Source organism: Telmatherina bonti (assembly GCF_933228915.1).
Source record: "Telmatherina bonti genome assembly, chromosome: 12".
Classification (NCBI taxonomy): Eukaryota; Metazoa; Chordata; class Actinopteri; order Atheriniformes; family Telmatherinidae; genus Telmatherina; species Telmatherina bonti.
The window spans coordinates 21054847-21080813 of record NC_136610.1 but is presented as its reverse complement, the minus strand read 5'-3'; the positions used below and the strand labels follow the sequence as shown (position 1 = coordinate 21080813).

The following is a 25967-nucleotide window of genomic DNA, read 5'->3' as shown; positions in this document are numbered from 1 at the left end:
GCCCAGACTTTGATCCACTTCCATCTAGCATACCTTGTGAAGTTGACAAATTGAACACCTTGTGGCAAATAAGAAACTTTTATCAACTTAGCTAACCCACTGATGGAAATTAGAGGGGAAAAAATCAGCTTTCTTTTTTCTCCTGATTACAGGAAAAGCACTGAAGTGTTTGCCAAAAGACATGAAGATATCACAAAACATGGTAGATCACAATGAGGAGTCTTGTGTTGGCAGTGTCTGCCACCTGCTTTGGGACTGATGTGAGGGGAGTTTAGGTCATTGTAGGGTCGGAGCTGTCAGCAGTCTCTCAGTTATACAGGCCAAGAGGGACTGCAGATATGAGGAGGATAGAAACTACAATGACGACATGATGAGGGACAGGAGTGTTACACAGTTACCACCACTGCCTTCATTCAACATTGCATGCCTTATAAACTCTGTGTGAGCTGAGCTGTGTGTGTTTGCATGTGTAAACGTGACTGAAAATAGTTTTTTCTCAGGCCTCATCTTATGTGGTGCTCCCAGACTGAAAGCCTGTCCACGACCCCTATAAAAAGAGAGGGATGCCCACTTCCTTCCACCCTCAGGCATGCCAGTCTTTCCTCAAGGGAAAGGGGCCCCTTAATTTATTATTTGTTCCCCTCTTGTTAAGGAAATAACTTTCTCAATAGCTCTTTCTCCTTTGTATATTTTTACTGTTCTTATTTTCTTCCTTGATCCAACCCTGTCTACTCTTATTTATTTGCTTTCTAAACACCATCTTGGTTTGCTACATTCAAGCTGCCAAGAAGAGACTTTAAAAAATGGCTTTTGTCCTTTGTGAGGACAGTGTTTATTTGTCTGAGTGAACCTGAAGCGATACAAGTATTTTGGGTATACCTATGTGTAGGTGACAGCTGAGCTGAATCATGCACGCTGACCTCTGTTACCATTACCTCAGGCTTTAATCAGATTCCTCTGTTGCAGATTGAAGATATGTCAACTGATACAATGAGCTCAGATGTCATAATTTATCAGCTTGGCCTTGCCACTCTTAATGTTGAGCCATTCCTGCACCATGTGAACTTAATTGGATGTTATGTGCATAGCGCGTGTTGTGAGAAATGGTTTCTTTCAGTGTAATCGGGCTGACACATTCAATTTTATTTCACTACTCATTTGTTTTAGTGGTCAGGTTTTGCCGTTCTCTCAGCTATTCCCCTGATAAACACTTTAAAGGCACTGGATGACCACTGATCCACCACTCGGCTTTGAAGGTCCTGACCCCGGCCACTCTGTGTCACCAGCCAGCTTTGAGAGGTTAACACACATTCTCCTCAGTTGTCACAGATGTGTGATAAGGGCAAAATAATACAAAGGACAACAGGGGTCAAGGCACTGCAAATATCAAGACTTTGAAATACATTTTTGTTTAATGAAAGAGGCTGAGCTTTCTAAACCCAATCACAACATTTAATATATCTTTAATATCTTCTAAAAATGCATGTCAGGAATTGAGGGCTATCAGCGGCAACAAAGTATGTGTATTTATTTAACCTGTACTGACATACACGTTAGGTTTTCTCAGCTTTTTGTCATCAAATGCAAAGAAAATGTCCTTTTGTGATGGATTCAACCTATATATTACATTGTATCATATATTTACTCAACTGTTTACCTGAGTTGTCGTAAGAAGTCATTTATTATAGCAATATTAAAAATATTAAAGTCAGTGAGTTGAATGAACTGAAGGATTTTCCTTCCTGCTAAAGGAGAGTTTTTGCCGCACCTGCTTGCTCAATGCAGGGATTCAATCATAAAGAAGGTTCTATGAAATCTGTTGGTGTCCTTATAGGCGATTATTTTACTGAATTGGCTTATATAAACACCGTTATTATAAATTTGATTAATGTGAATAATTTTTTTCATTGGACTGTATTTTTTCAAAGTGCATTGAAATTACTGTTGTGAACTGGTGTGACACAAATAAAGCTAGATTGAACTGAACTGCCTCAAAAACTCTTGGATAGTTTAGCACAAACCTTTTAGGAGACTTTTCTCATGCTCAGAAGATGAATCCTCTAGAGACTTTCATATTTTTTCATTCGATCAGTGTAACATGTGAGTAAAGATTAACTCAAAACAGTCACAATTAATTTAGATAATGCATGTCATTGCCACGTTGCAAATTTCTGAATAAAAATACAGCAGACATGACACCTTTGATCTTGACCTTTAAATGCTCTTCAGTCAGTCTTTGCATGCTTAACATGCTTTTGCAGCTTTCCTGTAAGGTCACTAGAAAAAAGTCTGTCCCCTCATGTTTGTCCTCGTTATGCTTTCCAAAGCAGTCAGACCCTGCTTCATTTTAATTCAAAAGTCACTAATAGACCTTTAATTCACGTTTCCTGAGTTAACCAGGCTGATTCGAGTCTTTTAAAACTCATCCCATATCTGTCATTCTTCCTTATTGATTCAAAAACTCCTATCCTTGCAATCACTACTTCCTCATGAGATTTAGGACTTCATCTAAAGTCTCAGTGACCTTCGAACTGCCCTCACAGTAACATCTAGACTCCTTGGGTTCATTTCCAGCTTGCACTTCAATTCAGAACTTTACTATGAATCTAATTACCAAAACTCTTTATTTGTTCGACCTTCATATTTCAATCAATCAATCTCTGTCCTCTCTGTGCTCCTCCAGGGCTCTGAGCGGTGCAGGAAAGATGGCTGATTCTTCCTGCCCCAGTCACAAACTTTTCATTCCAGCTGTGGGCTCTCGGTACCAAAACTTCAAGTCACAGAAACAGTTTCTTCCCATCTGCTGTTGGGCTCTATAAAACTCTCCTTCAAACTCATAACTGACACCTCCATACATATAAAGCTCACATAATTCCTCACAAGATCACACACTGCAATTAAACTTTATATTCTCATCTCACTTTATATCTATTTATTTATCCTTCCTGGTTTCATTACCTCCCCTTTGCACTCCACACCTAATGTGTATGTATATAAACACACATACCTTCCCTTTTGCACCTTATACCATGTACATACTGTTTATGTTCCGTCTGTTTTTATGATCTTTTTGCTGTTGCACGTAAAAATCTCTTGTATGTGCAAAAGTACATGGCAATAAAGCCTCGTTCTGATTCTGATTCTCAGTGAAGTGTTAATCTACTAAGTACACAGCTAAAACAAAGTGATTACAGTCCAGAAAAGTCCTGTGATTACCTTAAAGAAGCTTTCCTACTGTGACATTTTATCAGCATGCTTTTACCGTTTTTGATAATGGGTCTTTGAGTTTAGTTGGTCTAGTTCTCATTAGGTGGTAGTTGGTGGGACCTCAGGGGGGAAGACGTTATTGCACAGTTGTATTAGGTAAATGTTCTTAAGTCCCATCAGTGTTAGTCACCATTACACTAAGATAATGCAACTAGAATGTAGGATTCACTATAAAAGAAGCTGATAAAGTTGCAGGTAGCAAAGAAGGTGAGAAATAACGGGTCTATCATTTATCAGGGTCGGTCAAGATAATATTAGATGTTTTTTTCTTACTTTATGCATAATGGATAATTATGACATAGTTTTCATTATTTCAGTTGACAAAAGTATACACACTGACATTCTCTTTACATACAGAGATACTTTAGTGTTGAGCATGTAACATTGATTAGCGATTCGTTTTGATTCACAGTGAGTGTTCCTCCTGTACAAATGGCAAACTACAGGAGTCTTAAAAATGTTAACATTCACACATGCACAACATCATTTAGCGATAATGGGTCCTGAACTGCTTTTTTATTCTGATAGTTGTTAAGAAAATGCACATATTACACATTCTTACATATTTAGAATGTACTATTGGAAAAACTCCTTCTTTCTTCTAATGAAAAAAGTTTGCTTAGTTTAGTTGTTTTGTGCAAGAAATGGAGTTAAAAGTGCAAAGATCATTTTTATAGTACAGAGGTATAATGCACAAAGGCAGAGCAGAGGATCAAGCCTTAATAATATTACTTGTTGCATTCAATGTTTTCCTTGTGTTTTTCAATTTCAATAAAGCCCAGTACAGAACACAGAAGTGGGTTTAAACTTTAAGACAACTATTCTTTCTTTCTTTTTTTTTTTAGGTTTTCTGTGAAATATGGATGTCTTAAAGAGGGTTTCCTAAACTTAAAGAACTGTTTTGTCTACCTGATTGTCATGCAATGTGGCCCCAATTAATCTGGGAACCTGAATCATTAAGTTCTTGCCTCAGCAAGTAAAAGGTGTCATGAAAACTAAAAGACCTAAAATACTAATAGTAATTGTTTCAGTCAATCTAATATTTTCTATGTTGAGGTTACATTTTGGAAGGCCAGAATGTTCAGCTGTTAAATAGTTTTGTCATTTATTTATTTATGATATTTTTTCACCCAAACAAAACAGTATAATGAACATCCTGATGAGTGGTGATTCCATCTTTTTTCCCCCAGATGTTGTACACAGAGCACAGCAACTGGAGCAGGCATCCAGCTAATCTCTTTTAAACTGTGAGAAAACAGAGAAAGTAGCTCCATCCTGATCTAGCCATGTTTCATGTCAGCACTATTAAACAAGTCACCACAGCAACCAAGCCCTTTCACCAGACACTGAGCACAATTATGACTAAGACTAACTCTTCATCTCCCACAAATTCACTGAGTGTGGCTAATCTTATCTGATCTGTTATTAGGAACATTTTTCATCTTTACGGCAGAGCTAACAAGCCTTTGAGTTCTTTACTAGCTGGGAATGTTCAAATCTCACGTTAAGTAGGGAGATGTATGAAAGTGGGATCAGAGAACATAAATCACACTGCAGCCGCTCAGCATTATACAGAACAGGGAAACGATTTTAGGCACAACAATTCACAAGCAGTTCTCATGAAATGGAGGTTTTCACAGAAGAAGCCACACAGCACGATGTGCTCTCTCAAGTGACTAATTTTATTCAAGGAGGAACCAAACATGATTTATCACAGACAGACTAAAAGTTGTGTTGAAAATAAGGAAAAGATTAGAGAGGAATGTGTTACAAAAAGCCTATTTCTGAAAGACAGCAAATTGGGACAGTGCTTTTTTTTAAAAGAGGAAATAATGAATCACTCAGTTTTCTTGTAGAAGGATGCAGGTGTTCATTTTGGAAGACCTGCAGAGAAACAACTTCATGAACCATTTGAAAAGCAAACAGTGCACTGCACAGTTGACTGTCAAAACCAACATGAACACATGACTGTAAAAACAAAGGGAAGGTGAGATGCTTTTAGTTACTGAGGAGAGGGTTGTCAGTGTGTTTGATAACAGTGAAGGGGTCACAGGTTAAGAGCTGCTTAATCAGACAAAGTTTGAGTGAAGGACGAGGTGGTATCAGAGTGAAATGACTCACCGGAGCCATACTATTCAGCTCGGGAGTTTGTATTTGTGTGTGAGCCTTGTTCGACAAAGAGGAGACAAAACATTTAGGAACCAGTGAGCCAGCAAAGATAAAAACCCACTTAAGGAAATATCCTTGCAGACACTGAATGAATACCCATCCTCCCACCAGTTCCAGACAACTCCATCTTTCTTGGAGTCTCCAGGTCATCTCCCAATGATCTGTTATCAATAGCGGAGCTGAGGAGTCCAGACTGCATTAATACATCATGATAAGTTTACATCTGCTCAAATTGTTGCGTCTGTACCTTAAGCTTGAAGTGATGATTAGGGGTCTGGTTTTTTTTTTGCTCTTTAGCCTGTTTTCAAATCCAAGTGTCAGCGTGCATGTAGCAGGTCTGAGCCTTCAGTTTAGAGTCACAGGCTGCACAACCTCTCATCCTCTTTCTCCAATAGACTCCTAAACCACAGAAATAAATAAAACATGCACGTTTCAGTGACAAACATGCTCACAGTTTATGTCAGGGTGACCAGAGAAAAAAGCTTCATCATTTATATTCAGTATTGCTTCATTTGTAGAGTTAAAAAAAAAAATTGACAGCAAGTAGTAGTTCTTCTAAATGTTTGACAGTTTGTTTTGGTTGATCACACATTTCTTTGAGGATTTAAAATATATTTATATTGTAGCAATGCAATTCCTGAGCAGTGAGTCTGAGCAGTATGGATCAGCATCTCTCACTTCTATAATATTTTTATCTCCTTTAAAAAATAACCAACTCTGATCATGATGAAATAGTGACTTCATTTTTTTTTTTTTTTTTTAAACCAGTGTAACATTAGTATAAATATGATTGCATTCATGACACAACATGGTATGGGACATTAGCTGAAATACTTCAGCATTCAGCAGAATATTTTTCTTTATTCGTTTCAATAATTCAATCAACATCACAATTGAGTGTAAGTTTGGTCATGTTTACACTGAATGTGGTTGCCAAGTCCTTTATCCTGCATCCTGAATTTATCCCGTATTTATTTGAAATATCTCTGATAATTCCTATTATACCAAATTTTTTGTCAACTGGAAAAACTGACTTTTCCTGCTTCTGGATACTTTTCTGTCAGAATACTCTGTTCTTCAACTCTGATTAAGCTATTCTCCTCTTCAGGGCTGACAAAACATTCATGGTTTATGTTAAAAGGTATCACTTGCTGCATGTTTCATCTGTTCATGAAGATTTAAAACAGCTTGAGAAAGGCTGATTCCACAGTATTATTCTTTATTAACGAGTAAACTGTTGTTTTAATTGTACACTACAGCCTACTCTGACTGACTGATATGTTTATAAGATACAAAAACCATGTTTGCATATATTTGATATGATTATATTTTGGGCAAATCCTCTGAAGTCATTTTGTGTCTGTTTGGTCTACAAACAAGTAGAGGCATCAGGCTTTTGGTATCTTAAAAAAGAAACACTTGACTGCCAGCGCTGACAGGTAATAATTGAATGTAATATAGCAATCATTAAATACAGACAGTATAGTGCAAATAAAAGAGGATCTTTATCTCAACTACTTGTTGCTCTGTCATGCCGCTACAGCAAGATGAGTTACAGTGTAATACTGTTCACATTAGCAGTGAACAAGAGCAATGAGCATCTGGCCAAACTGCTCAGAGATACTTTCACAAGCAATAAGGTTCTCCATAATGGCAGCCTGAGGTCATTAAGGTCTGCTGTAGTTCACTTCGGTATGCAGAGAATAAACAACAGCCATTTTCATCTCTTATTCATGCCTTTAATCATGGATGACAAAACATCCAGTGAATAAAGAAAAGCAGAAAAAAGTTGCCATTGCCTTTGTGCCTTTACTGCAGATATAACCCGTTAGGGACAGTCTGCAGGGTAATGAGAGGGAGTGAAAACTATGGTGAATTAGTTAATGTGTTGAAGGGGAAGAAGGGAGGGTGGGCTGACATCAACAGGCTTGCATGTAGACGAGCTGGCAGTGGCCCACCTCACAGCACTGACAGTGAGAGGTCCTCTTTGCCCATTCTAATGAGGTATTTTAAGGGTCTGAGCTTCGGCCCACAGCGGAGCCCCCTGTGGGTCAGATGGGCGATGGGGGAGCCAGCAGGAAGTCTGTGGCAGCGGGATGGGATGGCTGAAATGCGTCACTTCACATACCAGGATGGCAGATGGTTGAACAACTCAATGAATAGACGGGAATAACTTAAAACATCTTCAAGGCCACATACAGGAAACTGCATCATATCCAGGAGCTGTTTCCTGTGACCTCATGATGTTTGTTCTTTGTCTACAGAAGTATCTTATAATACGCTGCGGATGTCCAGTTGAAGCTACATGACCTGGAGCTGGATTACTCAAGGATTTTGCTGTTGTTGTAGAAACAGACAGGACAAGTCATTTCCACAGTTGTTTGACGGCTGATTTGATCATATGTTAAGAATGTCAAGAATAAACTCAGTATCAAGTTCATTGAAATCTGATGAAATCTTCTCAGTCCATTCTTGACGAGTTGAGAAGATATGTCACATCTGTTCTCAGTGGAAAAACCCACAATACATATCAGAGAGAGCTCAGAGTGTGTGGATTTTAATTATGATCAGGTAATACAGCAGCTAGTCAAATGACTTCAGCAAATTTGAGAGGACAAACTTATCTGTAAAATCATCAGGGACAGTGTTTTTGTTGGAAGGAAAACCTTATTGCTCACTTTCTGACTGACAGTCACACTAATAATAAAACCACATCATCCTAAAGTCTGAGGTATAAACCTCGCTAGCCTTGTCAGTGTGTGTGATAAAATTTTATTGGTCTCTCTTGGGTATAACACCATGCAGCTCTTTTAAAAGGGTCATGAAGAGGATCATCTTTAGCTCTTCATTTCAAACTGAGCAGAAGAAATATTTTACAGCCTGTTTTTAAAAAAACAAGATGGTATAAAAAAAATCTACGACAAAATTAAATTATTTAGATACAGTCAAGACAGTGGTTCTCCAAATTATCACATGCTAAATTACAAATACAAACAAACATATCAGAAGTAAAATTATGCAGTATAATAATCAAAATCTATTTTATGCGAGTAAAACTCTTAGTCGGAATTGTAAGGATTGGATCTTGTAAAGCATGCTAAAATAAACTTTAGAGTCAAACCTGTCAAGAACAGCTGAGTTAATATAACTGACTTGTATACTCTGAATGAGTGCTTCAATAAACAATCTTTTATTTAGCTCCAGTTCTATTATTCATCATGACAGCAGGTATATGATTTGGATGTGAAAAAAACTTAATTTAGGTAAAATAGGTAAATAAATAGACTTACTCACACCACCACCTGAAATGTGTTGCAATGAGGAGTAAATCCAGTTTTAGAGTTGTGATACCTCTCTCTGATATTTTGACAAAAGTGCATCATGTTTGTTAGCTTGTGGGGAAAAACTAATATAAATTCTCTCAGCACAAGTAATATAAGTTCTCAATGAGATCAATCACAGAAAATGTGCTCTACTGCTCATTTACCAAACTTGTTCGATAGCAGTAACGCAAACAGGGGTTCATTTAGTCATTTGTAAGGACAAATGGGTGGCATCCGCCTTTATTTTTAATGTCACAGTGTGATAAAAAGGAATATGTGTAGATTTGTTGCTGAGTAAAAGATAATTCCTGATGTCTAGTGTTGGTTTTATATCAGGAAAGATATTATCTTTTGTTCTCTGGCGCTTACGTCCCTCTGTCCAAGTTAACATCTGTGCCAAATTACAGAGAATCCCAGAGGCCCTCTATAGGTATTGTGCTCATGAGGCTAAGATGGACAGATGCATGGACAGATACAACCACAAAAACATAATGACTACAACCATGGCTGCGGCTGGAGTATAACGACATAAACCAGATTTATTACATCAGACTGTCTGACCTGTATGCAGCAATCTCCATGTCTCTGGCCATCTTCTCCCTGAGCAGCTCCTTGTTATCCTCACACTGTTCTTTCATCTGCGCTTTAAGATCAGCCTCCTGCTGCCCCATTTCATCTATAGTCCACTGTGCAACAAACACATACATACATTTAGGGTTGGGTGTAAATGACAAAATAAGCCCAATTCAGAGGCCATAACAGGTTGTAATTATATGAATAATTCCCCTCTCATACCTCCAAATCAGTAAGCTCATCCATGTACGCTGCTTTCTTTATCTCGATCTCGTCCTCCAGCTCCTCGTTACACTTCTCCAGCTCGGCTAACTCCTTTTTTAACCCTGAAATCTACAGAAAAGATCTTTAAAATGCACCTGAAAAACAAATGTTGTAGCTGGATTCTTTCATCACTAATAATGTAATGATGCTTGATTGCAACATTGCGTTCCCTTCATCGACACTTTCAGTCCAAACAGCAGCTGAGTGCACTTTAGCAGAGCAGATGATTAAATATATGAAAATCTTTTTTTTTTTCTCCATATTCATTCATTTAAAAAATCTCTAAATACCAACATCTCATGCATTGCACTGAAACAGTTATGTTGTTTTATAGTAAATGCAGTACTGGTCAAAATGATAGGAATGTAAGGTATTTTGATGACAATACCATTTTCACTCATTTTTATTTAATCAATTCATCATTATCGTCATCATTATCTTCATAAATCAACTTGATTTGATAATGCTGGGAGTCATGTCAATGTCCCAAATTTATTTAGTTAGATAAAAATCTGCACACATTTTTCATTTTTCAGACAAATAGACCCGCTGACTTTTGTGAACCCTTGAGAATTTACACAGTATATGAGTGCCACAGTTGTAGTTTTAAGGTAAAATATTTCAGAAGCTGCTGGATGTGTACAATTATCCTTAGCTTCTGTATAAAGCACATTACTTTTGACATTTATATGGTAATGCCTTTCTAATATTGCAGTAAACAGGAAGATAAGAGCAAAATCTTCAGGTTATTAAGTTAACACACTGAATAAAAGCAGACAGATCTTTCTTTGTGAGGCGTCACTTTTAGCCATCACTCTCACGTTATGGTTGTTTGATCTTTTTTATTTTTTGGTCATGAAAATTAGAAGAACTTAGCTTTAAGTACCGTTCAAAATGATAGACTCGTTTTGTTTTTGTTTTGTTTTTTTTTTTTACCACAAACTCAGTGAGAAGCATGGCCTCTCCCAGGTGTGTGTGTGTGTCTGTAGTGTCCTAGCATGAGTAATTAGTCCAATCACAAAAGTTCAACAATTAGCTATCAAAGCCAGTTGGGAATCCAGAAGGTCCTGCTCATCCTTCAGTGAGATCATGTGGGCAGAAGACGACCCTGTTACAACTTACGGGTGAATGACGACTTCTCAGACTGGTCCAGCCAAGAACTTACACTCTTCTTCCTTCTCTCTGGCATGACAAGTGAAGTCTGGCCATGTATGTATATGCAAGTAGTAGCGTACAACCCCATCACAGCCTGTTCTATTATATACAGTAGTGAGTCAGGGCTGATTTCATTGCAATCTGTTTGTTTGACCATGTTGTTTCTCAGTGAGAAACCAGACCCGAGGCATCCATCACAGGAGGGAGAGGAAACAGAGCAGATCAAGCCGAGCTGTCCATCCGTCAGGCTGGAGTGACCTGAGCGGGGCTTGAGTGCTGCATGTTAGAGAAAAGTAGATGACGTTGGAAGAGTTCTGCTGTGGTTACAGAGGCTTGCTGTTTATTTAAAGAGCTGAAAGCAGAGCTACAGCCACAGTAATGAGAACCAAACCACCATGTTTGTTACAGATGTGGGCAAGTGCCAGCTGTGGAGAAGCAGCTGACGGATGTACGGAGAGCAAGGCAGAGAGGGTAGTTTCTGCTTGCATCTGGTGACTTTACCTGAGTCCCATCTTTTATAAATGCTAATCTTGACTGTCTTTTTCATTTATTAACTATTTACTTCTGTAGATTTTTTTTGTGTGCTTTTCTTTTTAAAACTATTTGATGAAGGTGGATTTCCTTGTTTTATTTCCAGAAGAAGTTTGAAGTTTTTTGACTCTGCATGCATTCCAAAAGACCATACTTAATAATAAGGACACAGAGGGCAATAAATCCTGTCTGAGCTGCAGCCGAGCTCCTTCACATCTCCCGCTGAAAGTGTCCGCAAAGTAAACACTCTGGTCAGCAGGATCTCCCACATTGTTGCTCTGCTGTCACTCAGACACTCTTTCCTCCCTTCCCTGCTGTGGGAAACTATTCATTTTCACCACAAAGTCTGATTTAGGAGATGGTGGCCGATGCAGAACCAGTGGTAGATTTTAAGTCTTATCTTTTCCTTGTCACTAAAGTGGTTGGAAATATATCACAGGAAGAAAAGAATGAACATCTCGATAAACTTGATGCATTCTTTCAGTCTTTTGGACAAAATCTGTAGACTGCATTGAACAAATATAAGTTTGGAGTGAAAAAAAAAAAAGCATGAAAGGAGCACCCCTCTACCTGTTGGGCAGGGTGGAGAATATCACTTTCTTACTGGGACAAATAACAAGGTCAGCATTACTCTCATGTCTACATGTCTACATGAGAGTAATGTTGTAAAGTAAATTAATATGAGATGATATGAGATGTCTGTTCACTTCAACACTGAATAAAAACTAGAAAAAGACTTCTTGGTGTTTAGTTCAGAAGATGGCTACGTTGAGAAATTATATTTCTCATTGAAATACCCAAATGAAACCAGTTGGTCTTTCTTAAAGTACAGTTATTTGTGCACACAAAACATACTATGATTATTAGTTAACATCTTATGTCTAAGTAATTGAAAAGGAATCTGTTACCAAAATTTGACATTTTTTGCCAAGGTACAGCTTTGCATTCTATAAATAGACGCTTATTTATACAAGCTCACATTCAAGAAGAGGTATCGAACTGCTGATATGGTCTAGTCCAGGGGTCGGCAACCCAAAATGTTGAAAGAGCCATATTGGACCATAAAAACAATATGTCTGGAGCCGCAAAAAAATTAAAAGCCTTATATAAGCCTTATAATGAAGGTAACAAATGCATTATGTATCTATGTTAGCTATATTAGCCTACTATCAAAATGACTAAGCTGGCTACAAATACATAATGAGCCTTAATGATAAAATGTTTATTTTCCCCGCTGCGCATCCTGTAGAGAATGACGCACCACGTGATTACTCTGTTGTACGATGCCGCCAAGTTTAACTTCATTATAATATTAATGAATTATGTTTCGTTGCATTGATCAAACTAAAACAATGCAATAAAGAAATCTGATTTTTTTTTTATGTCATTTTTATTTTTAAGAATTTGAAAAAAACAACAAAATGGAACGTGCATAACGCGCCCCTTATTTGGGTAACAAACAGAGCGTAATAAAACGCAGCCTGCATTTATAAAAAATAAATAAATAAATAAACCAGCAGCCTTTTTTTTTAAAAAAAAAGGTAAAGTATATCAAATCAAATGAATACAGTTTGATTTCTGTTAAGCAAGTCAGTGCAAGGGTAAAATGCAGCAGCATCTTCTTCTCTTTAGACACGCAACCAACGCAGCTATCCTCCGACCTGAGCACCATTACCAAGTGTCATTCCAGATATATACTGACAAAAATCAGAAATAATTTTATAAAAACATCCACTTTGTTACTCAGTCTGTGTCTATGAAGGATTATGTTCTTACCCGTTTAATGTGACTCCTGTTGTCAGACATCACTGGTCGGCTTCTCAACATTGGGCATGTGAGATGTAACTTGTACTGAATTAATGTCCTTGATTTGCTGATCGGTAATGTTGCCGCCATTTTAATGGTCCTTTCCTTCACTGTCTTAGCGGAGAGGGGCATGTCTTTGATTTTCTGTATTATCTCAGTTTTATTTTTGAAGTCTGGAAATACGTGTTTTGATATGTTGATGACTGACTCCTTCATGTATTACCATCTGTGAACAGTTTTCCACAGTTTTCCAGTTTTATTGTCTCCTGGGTTGCAACAAAACTTGCAGCAGTAGTGGAGTTTGGGGATGCAATCCACTTAAATCTATTTTTGCGCTTCTAGAATTTCTCCAGAAGTAATGCAATCGCACATGCTTTCCCTGGAAATGTCTTTCCACATGACTCTTTTTGTTATTTGACAACTTCTCGCTACAGAGCGAACATTCAGGCAATCCTTCCGCATTGGCAATGAATACAAATGCAGTCCAAGAAACGTTGAATCCTCAGTTCTCCTCGGTTATTTTTCTCTTTTTCGCTTTGGGATCCATGTCCCATCACACAGCCGCCGGTTTTGTTTACAACAAACACCTGCCTGGCATCCCGCGCTGCTGATAGATAGGCTACGTGTGTCGCAGACTATGACGCAAATCTTCCTTGACAGAAATGTTAAAATTTAATATTTATTGGGTATTGGGAGGTGTGCACGTGGCGCTGGGTGGTGAGAAAGGCCATCAAGGTGGTCTTGATCGCTGCACCCAGCCTCGGCTCACCTCCCAGTTTTAATTACACTTAGACACCAAACACCAAAACACTGACGACTCACATGATTAGGGGGAAGAGCATGCGGTGAATGGTGGGCGGGGCTGCTTAGGTGGTCCCTCTCCCAACACCGCGTGGCACTTCCCTCAATTTTAATTGCAACTAATACATACTTCACAATCAGTCATAAGCGGGGGGGAGGCAGGGACGATAGGGTCTTCTCATGCCCCTGCTCTCGGGGGGGGGTACGGGTGGGGGAAGAGTGCCGTCCATTAGGCCTAAGTCTGGGCTGGCCTGGCTGTAGGAGGGTTGTCGCCGGCCCTGGGGGGGTGCTGGGTCGGCTGCGTCTGTGGGGTGGTGGGGGGGACGCTGGGAGTGGTGGGCGGTAATTATGGGGGCCCTGATCGGGGCCATCCTGTCCTCTGCCCCCTCTGAGGTATCTCACATGGGACATGATGGAGGGGTGAGGTGAGGATGTGTGGGAGTGGGTGTATGGGGTTACAGATGGATGGTGGGATGGCTGGGGGGGGATTAGGGTTGGGGATATAGGTGGGTAGGGGATAGGGATGTGTGAGGATGAGTAGATGTGTGTGTGGAGGGGTATGTTGGCGCGTGGGTTGTATTGGGGTGTGCCTGTGTTGGAGGAGTGAGGGTATGTGTGTGTGTGTGTGTGTGTGTGTGTGTGTGTGTGTGTGTGTGTGTGTAGGGGGGGGTGTATATGCGGAATGGGATGTGTGAGTGAGGGTGAAGTTTGGAGGGGGGCTATGGGTGGTGGAGGGGTGTTTGGTGGGGCATGTGTGGTTGGGTAGAAGTAGAGGGATGGGGTGGCGGGGTGTGAGTGTGTGTGTGGGGGGGGTGAGCGTGTGTGGGGGCGGGGGCGATTGGGGTTCGTGTGACTTGGTATGGGTGAGTGAGTAGAGGTGGGGTGGGGTTGTATATGTGATGGATGATGTGCATGGATTGCAGAGGGTTGTGTGGATGGGGGTTGAGAGGGGAGTGCGTGTTTGGGGTGGGGGGGGGGGGGTATGCATGTATATGTGTGTGTGGTTTGGTGGTGGGGGGGTGGTGTCCTGTACCTGGGGGCGCAGCTGGTGCGCTGGGGTGCGACCTGGCTGCCGCTGGGTGGCGGTCTGGGGATCCTGGTCCTCCGTCGGTGTGGGCTGTACCCTCTGCCTGCGGGGGCGGGGGGCTGCTCACGGGCTCTTGGGGCCCTGGGGCCTGCGCTCTGTCTGTCCTAGGTGGCCGGTGCCCGGCGGGATCGGCCCTTGCCGGCCTGGGCCTGCTGGGGCCTGTTCCCCCTGACTGCGGGGGACTCTGGTTGGGCACCTCCTTCGCCACCTCCTGGGCAGATGCATGGCTGGCTCTGGAGTGGGGGGGTTGGGATCTGTACCTGGGGGTGACTGTCGGTTACCCGGGTCTCTGGGTTCTCCTGGCCTTCCTCTAGCTGTAGGCGGGCGGGGTCACATTGGCATGATCACTCTTCTCTAAACACGTTCCACTCTGAATGTTCTGCATGAATGTTCTGCATGTGTCACAGTCACTGAGTCATCCAGCAAGTTTATTCACTAACAGCAGGTAGCTCTCTTTCTGTCTTTTTGACTTAACTTGCTAGTTTCTGGTCCTCATGATTGTCAACGGTTTTGTTCTCCACGAATCTAGAGTTGGCTTGTGTGGGTGTTTATATTTATGTGTGTGGGTGGGTATGTGTGTGTACTTATGTGTATGTGTATGTATGTATGTGTATGGATATGTATATATGTATGCATATGTGTGAGTGTATGTGTATGTATGTATATGTATGTGTCTGTATGTGAGTATGTATATGTGTATATATGTATATGTATATATATATATATATATATATATATATATATATATATATATATGTGTGTGTGTATGTATGTGTATATGTATGTATGTATATCTATCTTTATGTATGCATGTATGTGTACATGTGTGTGTATGCATGTGTATGTATGTGTATATGTATGTATGTATGTATATATGTATATATATAATGTATGTGCGAGTGTATATACATATATATGTAGGTGGGTATGTATGTGCATATACATGTATGCATTGATCTCTTTCTTTTGTTTTTTTTTTTTTGTTTTTTTATGTTCTCTTTTCTGTTCTCTTTCTGCCCCTTTCCTGTCCTTTCCGGTCGGGTCCAGCAGCATAAACTCTGTAATACAAGCTATTATCCAAAACAAATTGAAAAATAAAATAAGAATCAAGAAATACAAGGGGATCATTACATCTACAAAAGTTCCCCTTGGCAAAATAAATTTGTTCAGCAGAACACAGCATCCAGAACATCAGTCTGCTTGCTTAAATGCTGGACAAGACAAAAAAAAAAAAAAAAAAAAAAAAAAAAAATTAATATTTATTCTACACATTTTTACAGCGCTGGAAAACGTTAAGAATGTTTGTGTCATGTTTGTCCTCCTACAGAACTATATCAAAACAAAAATATATATCCATCCCCCATCTTTTTCCATTTTTTGAACTTTTTCGAAAAAGCTCCAGGGAGCCACTAGGGCAGCGCTAAAGAGCCGCATGCGGCTCCAGAGCCGCGGGTTGCCAACCCCTGGTCTAGTCACTTTTTATTGCTTTTGACGGTACACACTGCTAGCTTAGCATCCAGAGGCAAACTGGACAGAGATAACTTGTTATTTGTACAGGACACATTATAAATTTGTTAAATTTAAAAGCTCGATTTTTTTTTCTTACTTATATGTGCATACATAGTACACATAAAAATTTAGAAGTATCCTTGCAGTGAGCAAAACCTGACTATTTAGTTCATTCAAATATTCAAAAATCCTTTAGAACTACAACATGATATTAAGAAGAATCAGCTCATTTTCAGAATGGAAATCTAAACTAAAGCTACCGAGAATGGGAGCACCAGAAAGGTATGTTTTTCATCATTTCAAAAAAAGAAATATCAATTGTATGTGCGGGCCTGAATGTTTACATTCAGAATTTCACAAATTATCATCCAAAAATGACAAAAAAAAATATTTTGCACAATTGTAAATAACAATTTTGCTCATCTTTTGTTATATAAATAAAGTCGTTTTGTGTGGATTGTGACTAAAGTTTCTTAGTAATTTGGATAAATTGCCCTGGTTTCCGAATAATAATAAAAAGGAAGCACACTCACCAGCATCTCCATCTCACCAATGTCCTCAATCTCTGACAGGTCTTTGGCTGTTGACCCTGCAGTCCCTCCCACTAATAGCTTCTTTCCATCACCTTTTGGTGCCACAACAGTGGAGGATGCCTCACATTCAAACTGTAAAAAATTATATTGAGACAGTAAAATTGTGAAAGTCTGAAATAAAAACTTTCAATCCAAGTCTACAGAGATTTTGGAGGACAGCAATCAGCACTTTGACAGAGGAGACGAGCAACCAGAGCCTCTCAGTGAGTCGAATGGGAAAAGCTCTCCTTGTTTGAACCTAATTTGTAATTAAATGGAAAAAATACAGCTGAAACAAGCAACACATGGACATGCAGGTGTGTGGGAGATGGCCAGCAATCACAATTACTGTTCAAAACCAACAGCAATCATTTTAGCATAGAGACAATCGTGGTTCATAATTGATGGCAGGCCCAGACAGGACACAGTCCAGCTGGTGATGGAAGGGTCTAAGTAGAAGAAACACAGTGAATAGATGGCCTTTAATGGTGAACAAGAAAACACACCAAAACATCAACACATACACAAAATTATAGAAATGTGCCAGATACCCTTCAGTCAAGCCTCCAAATGAAGGACACACACACCAGCGTCCACTGCAGTGCTGCTAAGGAGCCTGGGAAGGCGGCCTGCAGTCTGATTACAGCCTTGACCTCTGAACCAGCAGACATCCTCACCCCAGAGGGGTCAGACCCACAAGAGCTATAGTCTGACCCTAATGCTGTACCTCTGCACTACAACATGCACTTTTACACACATAGGTAGACAAAAGCATTCTGTTCGGGTCCAAAACTGCACCTCTGATTCTCAAGTTCTTCCCTGGTGTTGTGTTAAGAGGTAAAGAAAACAAGTGGGAGTATCACAGTGTGATTTGTGAAAGCTGAGATTTACGTCTGGACCTGACCAGGCCGTTTCAGAGAGAAAGGGTGAGGGTGCATGAGGAGAGGGTGACTGAATTGGGTAAAATTAGAGAAGTAGTGCAATAAATACAAAATCATGTTTTACAAGTAAAGGCATGTGATGAAAGTAGAAATGATAAAAGGATTAAAAGGTGCATGCAGAATGGAAACACTGTCTGTCTGGATCTATTCATGTGCTTGTGAGTGCTTTTGAAGCCAGAAACAGACTTTGTGATGTTAGAAGTTCTTGGTGGCATGTTTTGTGTCTTATGTGTTGTACCTGGAGGCTCTCAGCCAGCTGGCAGTAGTACTCCTTTACATCCAAGGCCGGAGTAATGTCAGGGCTGCCATATTTAATAGCCGCTGCACCAAGAGTCTTTTCATTTGGCTCCAGCAGACCCTCCACTTCCTGCTTGCAGATGCAGAACATACAAAGACACAGCAGTAAGGAATATATCTTATATTCCTACAAGAAGTCAACAGTAAATAACAATCCTTCAAAAATCCATCATTATTTAAAATTAGTATTTTCATTTCTTTAATTTACTAATTTTACTTTTATTGTGTGCAAAACTAAATCAGTTATTTCTCTTACTAAATATTTTATTTCCCTGTTGTTTTATCATCTATGATTGTGTGCTTTTCAGTTTATCTTTCAATACTTAATAAATCTGCCAGACTGCAAATTTAAAAAGAAAACCTGGAATATTTTCATGATGGATTGAATGTGAAAATTGCAAACTCTAAATGAGTCAGAGAAGCCATAGAAATGCATCAAAGAAAATCACCATACACAGACAAATACACACATTTCTAATACACACCAGTGCATACACTTTTTTTTTAAAATGGGATTTTAGACGTGTAATAATGGAAACGTCCGAAATGTTTCTCTTACCAACACGATGTCTGTTTTGGAAAACATTTAAACAGAAGACGGAGAATTGCGGAAAAATCCTCCACCATCACATTTTAAGTCAAAGGTGTGGACACATTTTAGATATTTTGCTTTGAAGGGAAAAGCAGAGCTGGACATGTCAAAAGCTATTTGTAAATTCTTTATCGCACATGTTGCGTACTGCGGTAACATGACTAATGTCACTTCCTACCTAGCAGGACATCATCCTGAGATAAATGCAGAGCTAATAGCCAAACGTACCGCAGCAGCAAGCGAACAGACACTCAAACCAGCACTTTTATTTGCAGTTCAAGCTTCTGAGACAAGAGTATAAGTTCAAACAGCTGGTTCAAATATATTGCTGCTGAATAAATCTCAAAAACTGACAATCAGTTGTTTTCTTAATTGGGAAATCTGGCTCTTTATATAGTCTGTGAACTAGTTAATCATGCAATTTTTTCACATGGTCTGCTGATTAAAAAACAAACTAAAAATTGAAAATCTTGAGAAATTGCTATTTAAATTAAATCAGCACCCAAAAAAATTGTTAAAAATGGAATTGAGAGAATAGCATATTGTCACAGCCCTAAAAAGAACCACAAACTAACTAAAGTTTGATTTGTTTCATGTACTGATATGTGGTTTAGTCTTTTATGGATATATATTCCACCAGAAATAGAAAATATTAGTCTGCAAAGTAATCTCTAATCCCTTATGTGCACATAGTGGGATATAAGTTTAATACTTCCCATCTAAATGTTTCATATTAGAAGAATATATTTAGACAAGATCAAATCATCATTAAGTGAAACACAGTTTATGGGTAAACAAATGCAAATGGTCCATACTGAAGTGTTGAGCCTAAAAGTATATCTACTGAGGCGTACATCATCCGCCTCACTCAAGTAGCCCAACATCCCTCACAAAGAATAAGAACAGCTGCAGAGATGCAGTGAAGATGTAACATTTTGCTCCCTTTCACTGCACCTGAGTAATAACACTGCTGCCATTTGTCAGGGGAATATTGGACATCTGGAAGTGCTGAAAACAACAGTTGATAAAACAAAGCAAACTTCTGTTTTGATTTGGTTTTTCAGCTACTTTCCCTGCACTGAGAATTATCAAGCTTGTCCCACAGGGAGTAGGTTAAACACTGGGCCGCCAATCTTAGTAGAAAAAAAAACACAGTGATGAGTTTACTCCTGCTTCGGCTGCCTTAGGTTCTCTGCAAAAAAAGTCTAGATGTGCTGCGTTCATCAGCTTCTGGTGGAGAAAAGTACAGAAGACTGAGAGTAGAGTTTGTGTGAAGGAATGATGTGTGCAGGAGGTGGTTGCAAACGTGCTTATTTCAAAGAAGCAGCTCTGAATTTTTAGCTTCAAGTATTCATTTAATAAAGGCATCTTCAGACAACACTACAAATTTATTTTCTGAAGTCATTCAGATTTGACAAGAGTGATGTATTTATTTTCAACAAGCAGCCAATGAAAAGACTGAAGACATATACTGTAAGATCATTGTCAAGAAGCATGCATGCCAGAGTTTGACCATCATGGCTGAAGAGCGAAGGAAGAGCTAAATATCCAGCGATGTCTCTAACTTCCACAAAACGCTGCTTCCAAACCAACCCCTGCCTCACATAAACCATTTTAAACTTCCACCCAATACAGACTCAGTTTCTAAATACAGACCTGAAGATGAAAGTGCTGCACAAGATTTTTAGAAATGACAACATTTTTAAACTTGATGAGACTTTCATGTCTTTCAAAACTGTTGTGTGGAGTGATTGATGGACACCTTTGACTGACGTTTATTTACATACATCTTCTATAAGAGAATAAATGTGGTTTTTTTTGTTTGTTTTTCTTCACCAGATCTGTTACAGTTTTGTTTACAGTTACAATGTTTACACTAAATGCAAAAACCTTAACATAGGTGCCATGCATTATTTGATTAAATTTCATATTAAATAATTGTATGCTCATTTCAGTCAGTTCAGGAGCAATGTGTAAAAGTGTGATCAGATTCATTTCTATTCATATCTGCAGTTTGTGTTCAGATCAGTTTTTGTTTTACAAATAACAAAAAACAAAGCTTATAAATTGCAGTTAGTTGCTTGCACATGCCTCCAGCTGCCCATGAGTCTATCCACACATGTACAACTGTTATACAAGATGTATCTGCAAGAGTGAAACATTTCAGTGGTGCACATATTGCCAAAATGTTGCGAGAGGGTGTATGTAGAGCTGTCTTTGAACCCAGCAGTTAGTCGTGGCTGGGTGGACTTGATTTGTTGGACCCACACCAAGCTGCCAGTTCACAGGAATGAAGAAACCACAACAGGAGGGAACCAAAACTGCCCATGTTCTTACCAAGCATAGCTTACCTGTCAGCTATATCCAAGCACTTAAACCCCACTGAAATTCAATATTATTTGGTTGGGCATGATGTAAATAGTCTCAGAGGTTAAGTCTGTTTGTTGTGACCAATTCTTCTTGTTCCAAGAAGAATATAGCAAATATGAAGGATAATTGTGTGTTTATGCTGCTCACCTATCTGTGTGCACAACCATCACTGAACACAGACTCAATATTAAATCATGGTACATTTTGGATTAAGCAGGTGTTTCTCCTTGTCTCCAGTCTTTATGCCGAGATAATTGGCTCCTGGCCTCACCTTGTGATTAAGTCCTTTGGAATTGATCTTATAATCTAACTTTAAAGATACTAAATGACTCCATTTTGGAAAAGCAAACAAAAAACAGTAAACGGGGCTGCCATAATCTAGATTTTGGGTTTTAATCCCTAATTTGTTCCATTGGCACAGTTCATTTTGACCATAAACTCTTCAACAAATTGACTGGGGTCTGAGATTTGTATTTCTCATCACAGATCTGGGCATTCTTCCAACACTTTCATCTGACCTAAGTGCTACATTTCAAGACATTTCCAAGTTTATAAACCGTTTCTAAATTCATCACACAGCAGCTACATACGCTTATGCTCTCTCACCGTATTGTGCTGGACCTCCATGTTGGCCAGCTGGTCCTCATAGATTGCCACTTGCTCCCTCAGTGCCAAACACTCTGCTGTCACTGCATCCACTTCCTACAAAGACAATCAAGTCAGCAGAAGATAATACTGAACGAAAATAAGTTCAAGGTATCTGCGCAAAGCAGACTACGATTCAATAAATAAAACCACTGGCTGGAAATAAAGTATTTTTTTCCACTCTTAACACTCAGTTTAAGAACCTCCAGCACATCTACTCTGTTTCACTGAACAACAAGTAGACACTGCAATGCAGAGGAACAGGGAGGAGGAGGAAGATGAGAAGGAGACTAACTAAAAACAAAAAGCCTTGTCGCCCAATCCATTTGCCAGCAGGGGTTCTCAGCTCATCTGCTCCTTTTTTAAAGAAACAGATTAATCACTATTGGATGCAATTACTGTGGGTGTCTGCATTTACATTTATATACATGAATGAGTGTTTGGTGGTGTATTTGTGGTTCCTGGTTGGGAGGGTGGCAGGCTCATTGTAATCTGGCCCTGCTGTTGCTGCTGGATTGTGTTAGTAGCAGCTGGAGAAAAGCTTGTTGCAAATCAAATTCTGACCAGCTTTAACACAATATTCACTGATTTCTTTGGCAAATGGAGCAAACTGAAAATACAACAGGGTCTTAATATAAACTTCTCTGTTATGTTCCGCTCAAAACTTGAAACATATGTTCTTTCATTTCAAACACATCCAAGCTCATGTAATGAATGTAAAGTCTTATATTTATTCGGCATTCAACTTTAACTCTTTCATGTCACAGCTTCGATGCATCTATGCTCATCAGTTGAATTTATCTTTCAGCTCTAAACACTGAATGTATGTATAATGCTGTATGAAGTGAAAGACAGTGCAGGGCTTCATCGAGCTGAGGAGACCTGCAGCATAGACCTGTACATACAGTCACAGATTAAAAAGAGAAACTATCTGAGACTTTAGATAACACAAGAGAGACACAAAAGCAAAACAGAAACTCCACTAAAAGGGGAAAAAAAAAAGCTACAAGAAACCAAAATTAATTAGGACTTTTTCTTGCTGTTAAAATAATTACAGCTTGTGCTGGGCTTCAGACATTCAGTCTTCTCAACATTTCTATTCCTCCTCTACCTTTGCGCCAATTTCCCACCAAATCTTGCCACCCTGTAGCTGCTTCCAATTTAGTACCAAAGAACTGAGCAAACAGGAACATAACAGAACTGTATTAAGGCAAATGTTTCATCTGCCAGGAAGAAATTATAGCCTTCCACGCATCTGGTCCAGCTGGAATGAGATATGTTCAGGTCTGTGTCAGGAAGATGTTCTGGAAAAGTTTGTGGTTGAGGCTGCAGAGCAGTCCAGACTGTGCGACCGCTGCTGATCATCAACCACCGGTTATAAGGACGCTGCAACAGCTGAGCCATGATGCTTGACAACACTGCCATCTAGTGGCAAAAATACATTATCACAAAAAAGACCAGATGACGTTGCTCTCATTCGATAGATGAATAACTGTTTATCATCATCATTACTTCATGTACTGTTATTATAATATGGATTATTTATCTATCTTAAATAATATTTATTAAATGTCAATTACACCAGCTATATGCATTTTATTGTGTCAGAGTTGATTTTAAAACACTCTTATTAGTCTTAGAAGCTCTTAAAGGTCGTAGCCCGAGGTACTTTACTATGTGTTAACTTTTATGTGTAATGTTTTATACTCCAGAATTCGTAATCTCTTAAGGTTTTTTTTTTGTTTTTTTTAACTTTTAGTCTTTCTTACTATGCCTTTATTTTTATGTTTTTGTTCCCTTAAATTTTTTATTTAGTTTTAACATCTTTAATTTTTTCAGTGTCTTAGCTTGCCGACAGTTAATGGGGTTGGGATAGCGCCTTATGAGACATGGTTTTACATGTTTGCTGTGTTATGTAAGAAGATTTGATGGGTAGTGTTGTTTTTGGCCTTTCTTTCTTTTCCTTTTAATGTAAAGCACATTTTCTTACTGTAGGAAAAGTGCATTATAAATAAAGATGGATTGATTCCATTAAAGGTTGTCTGAATAAGACAAGACAAAAATGACTTTATTAAAATTAAAAAAAAAAAAAAGACATGGAAGAAAACATTGACAATTTAACATTTCATGGACTGATATTAACTGTACTGACAAATGCAGCAAATCCCTTTTTTCTTTTTTTTTGTTTTTGTTATTGTTTTGTCATCACTGCCCAAAGTAACTACACTGTGCAGTTGTGGGTTTTCTGTTTTTAAATAAATACAAAATACATTTAAAAGATTAAAGCTCAAGATTTAAAACAATATTTTTTATTATTCCAACCCATTGTCTGATCAAATCATATGTAATTAAAATCACAGCTATAAACCGCATATTTTTACCTCGTTTATTGATAAATATTCAAGCTCTATTAGGTGCTCCAGAATATTTTGCATTAGGTGGAATAAAAATGTTTTTTATGTAGAACAGAAGCAGAATTAGGTTGTCTAATCAATAAAATAATTTTTTTCAATAATATTATATTAATAAGCACATTTTTAAATGATATAATAATTTGATTAATCTTGATAATGAGTGTAATTAAGCAAAAGAATAGAAAGAAGATTTAGAAACTCAAGTCAGGTCAGAAGTACAATATTTTTGTGTTCAAGACATGAATGATCGAGGCCAAAGAAATTTAGCTTCCGTTAATATTTGACCTTCCAAATATATAATTACAGATAAAAATTATTCTTTAGATTTCAGCAAAACTCAAAATATATACTTTCATTTTTAATCTAATTAGGTTTACAAATGTCTTTCTTAAAAGTCTTTAAAAGAATCCTTCAGCTTAATCTACACAGAATATTACCTCAGCAACATCTTGTCGTTCCTGCAGGATGAGGACCCTCTGCTGTGCAGCTTTCTCATATTCTGTCTGCAGATGTTCAAGCTCTTTCTTTAAGTCCTCTGTATCACACAGAATCTCATCCTGCATTTAGAAACAAAAGATGCAGTAATGGGTTCTGATGTGGTTGCAGATAAAGCCATCTGTAATTGTACAAACTAAAATAAAATTGATGGAATGGAATAAGATGTGCGAGTTATAAAGCCTTTCGGGAGTCAAGGCCAGAAACATGCAGCAGACACACCCAGCAGCACCCTACCTTCTGCTTACGCAGTCTTTCCACCACTGCATCCAGACTGAAGTCAGGCTCCACCCCAGTGGAGGTGATGTTGGAGGAGGTCTGTTTAGTGTGTAACTGCTCCTCCAGTTCAGTGATCTGACATTCAAGATACTCATTCTCCTCCTCAAAACAACGGGCCTAAAGGGCACAGAGACAGATTTAACAAGGCAAGTGCATGCTAAATAAAACCATGACACAGCTAAGGAAAAATAAAGTGCTGATGTGTCCTTACCAGCTCAATAAGCCTGACCAGGCGGTCATTGAGTGTGGCGATAGTAGCACGCTCCTGACCAAACCGGTTCAGTTCCTCTGTGTTCAGTTCCTTGGCAGCTATGAAGTCCAACTTGTCACAGTCACACTCATCAGCCACATTTCTGAGGCAACATACAGGACCAAAGATTTGACTGATTAATCTGGGAGATTTTCAAAGAAATGTTGAGCTTTTTTATGACAAAGGACATATTATTTTGGGTTTTAATGCAGAGAAGCTGCCACGCCGAATATATCAATATCAGAATATTTATACACCACTTACACAAGTTATAAACATATTTATAAACATGAACTATTATAGTAAATAAACCCTTTACAAGTCAATATCCATATATATTTATCAAATCCATGTACACTTAAAAGTCATGATTGTGACCCACACTGACCTGACAGAGGCCCGGTACTGTCCAGCACACCGCGCACTTGACACTCCATTTCGACTCCAGCTGTCCTCAAACAGCTTTCGGTAAGAAGACACTCTGAGCATCGCCATGGCCTCGGACGTGTTCAGACAAGGATAAAAAAAATAACATGCAAACAGTGGCAGCTCTACAGTGGGTTTTATAATCCCAGGAATAAGAATGTGGCACTGTTGTGAAGCAGACTAACTTTAGCACAGACATCA

The 25967-nt window shown here is 38.9% G+C and overlaps 1 protein-coding gene across 1 annotated transcript; it reads right to left on the bottom strand.

The window, feature by feature from the left end:
* Nucleotides 1-5704: 5704 nt before the first annotated feature.
* Nucleotides 5705-25850, bottom strand: vimr2 (vimentin-related 2). Its single transcript, XM_079250076.1, has 11 exons — nt 25723-25850; nt 25302-25443; nt 25049-25207; nt 24754-24873; nt 21864-21959; nt 18237-18365; nt 17645-17791; nt 17019-17150; nt 9555-9665; nt 9321-9445; nt 5705-5835 (listed from the first exon to the last, which is right to left on the bottom strand). The coding sequence occupies exons 1-11, from the start codon at nt 25833-25835 to the stop codon at nt 5793-5795; spliced, it is 1317 nt and encodes a 438-aa protein (XP_079106202.1). The 5' UTR covers nt 25836-25850; the 3' UTR covers nt 5705-5792.
* Between the last annotated feature and the right edge of the window lie 117 nt (nt 25851-25967).

What these genes read in the sequence shown, in the direction of transcription:
- vimr2 (XM_079250076.1), bottom strand. Translation starts at nt 25,835, where the DNA reads ATGGCGATGCTCAGAGTGTCTTCTTACCGAAAGCTGTTTGAGGACAGC. An exon ending in TGGAGGTCCAGCACAATACG is followed by an intron (nt 18,366 to 21,863) that starts GTGAGAGAGCAT and finishes ATCTGCAAGCAG; the next exon opens with GAAGTGGAGGGTCTGCTGGA. An exon ending in TTGGTGAGATGGAGATGCTG is followed by an intron (nt 9,666 to 17,018) that starts GTGAGTGTGCTT and finishes TCTTTTCTGTAG; the next exon opens with ATTTCAGGGTTAAAAAAGGA.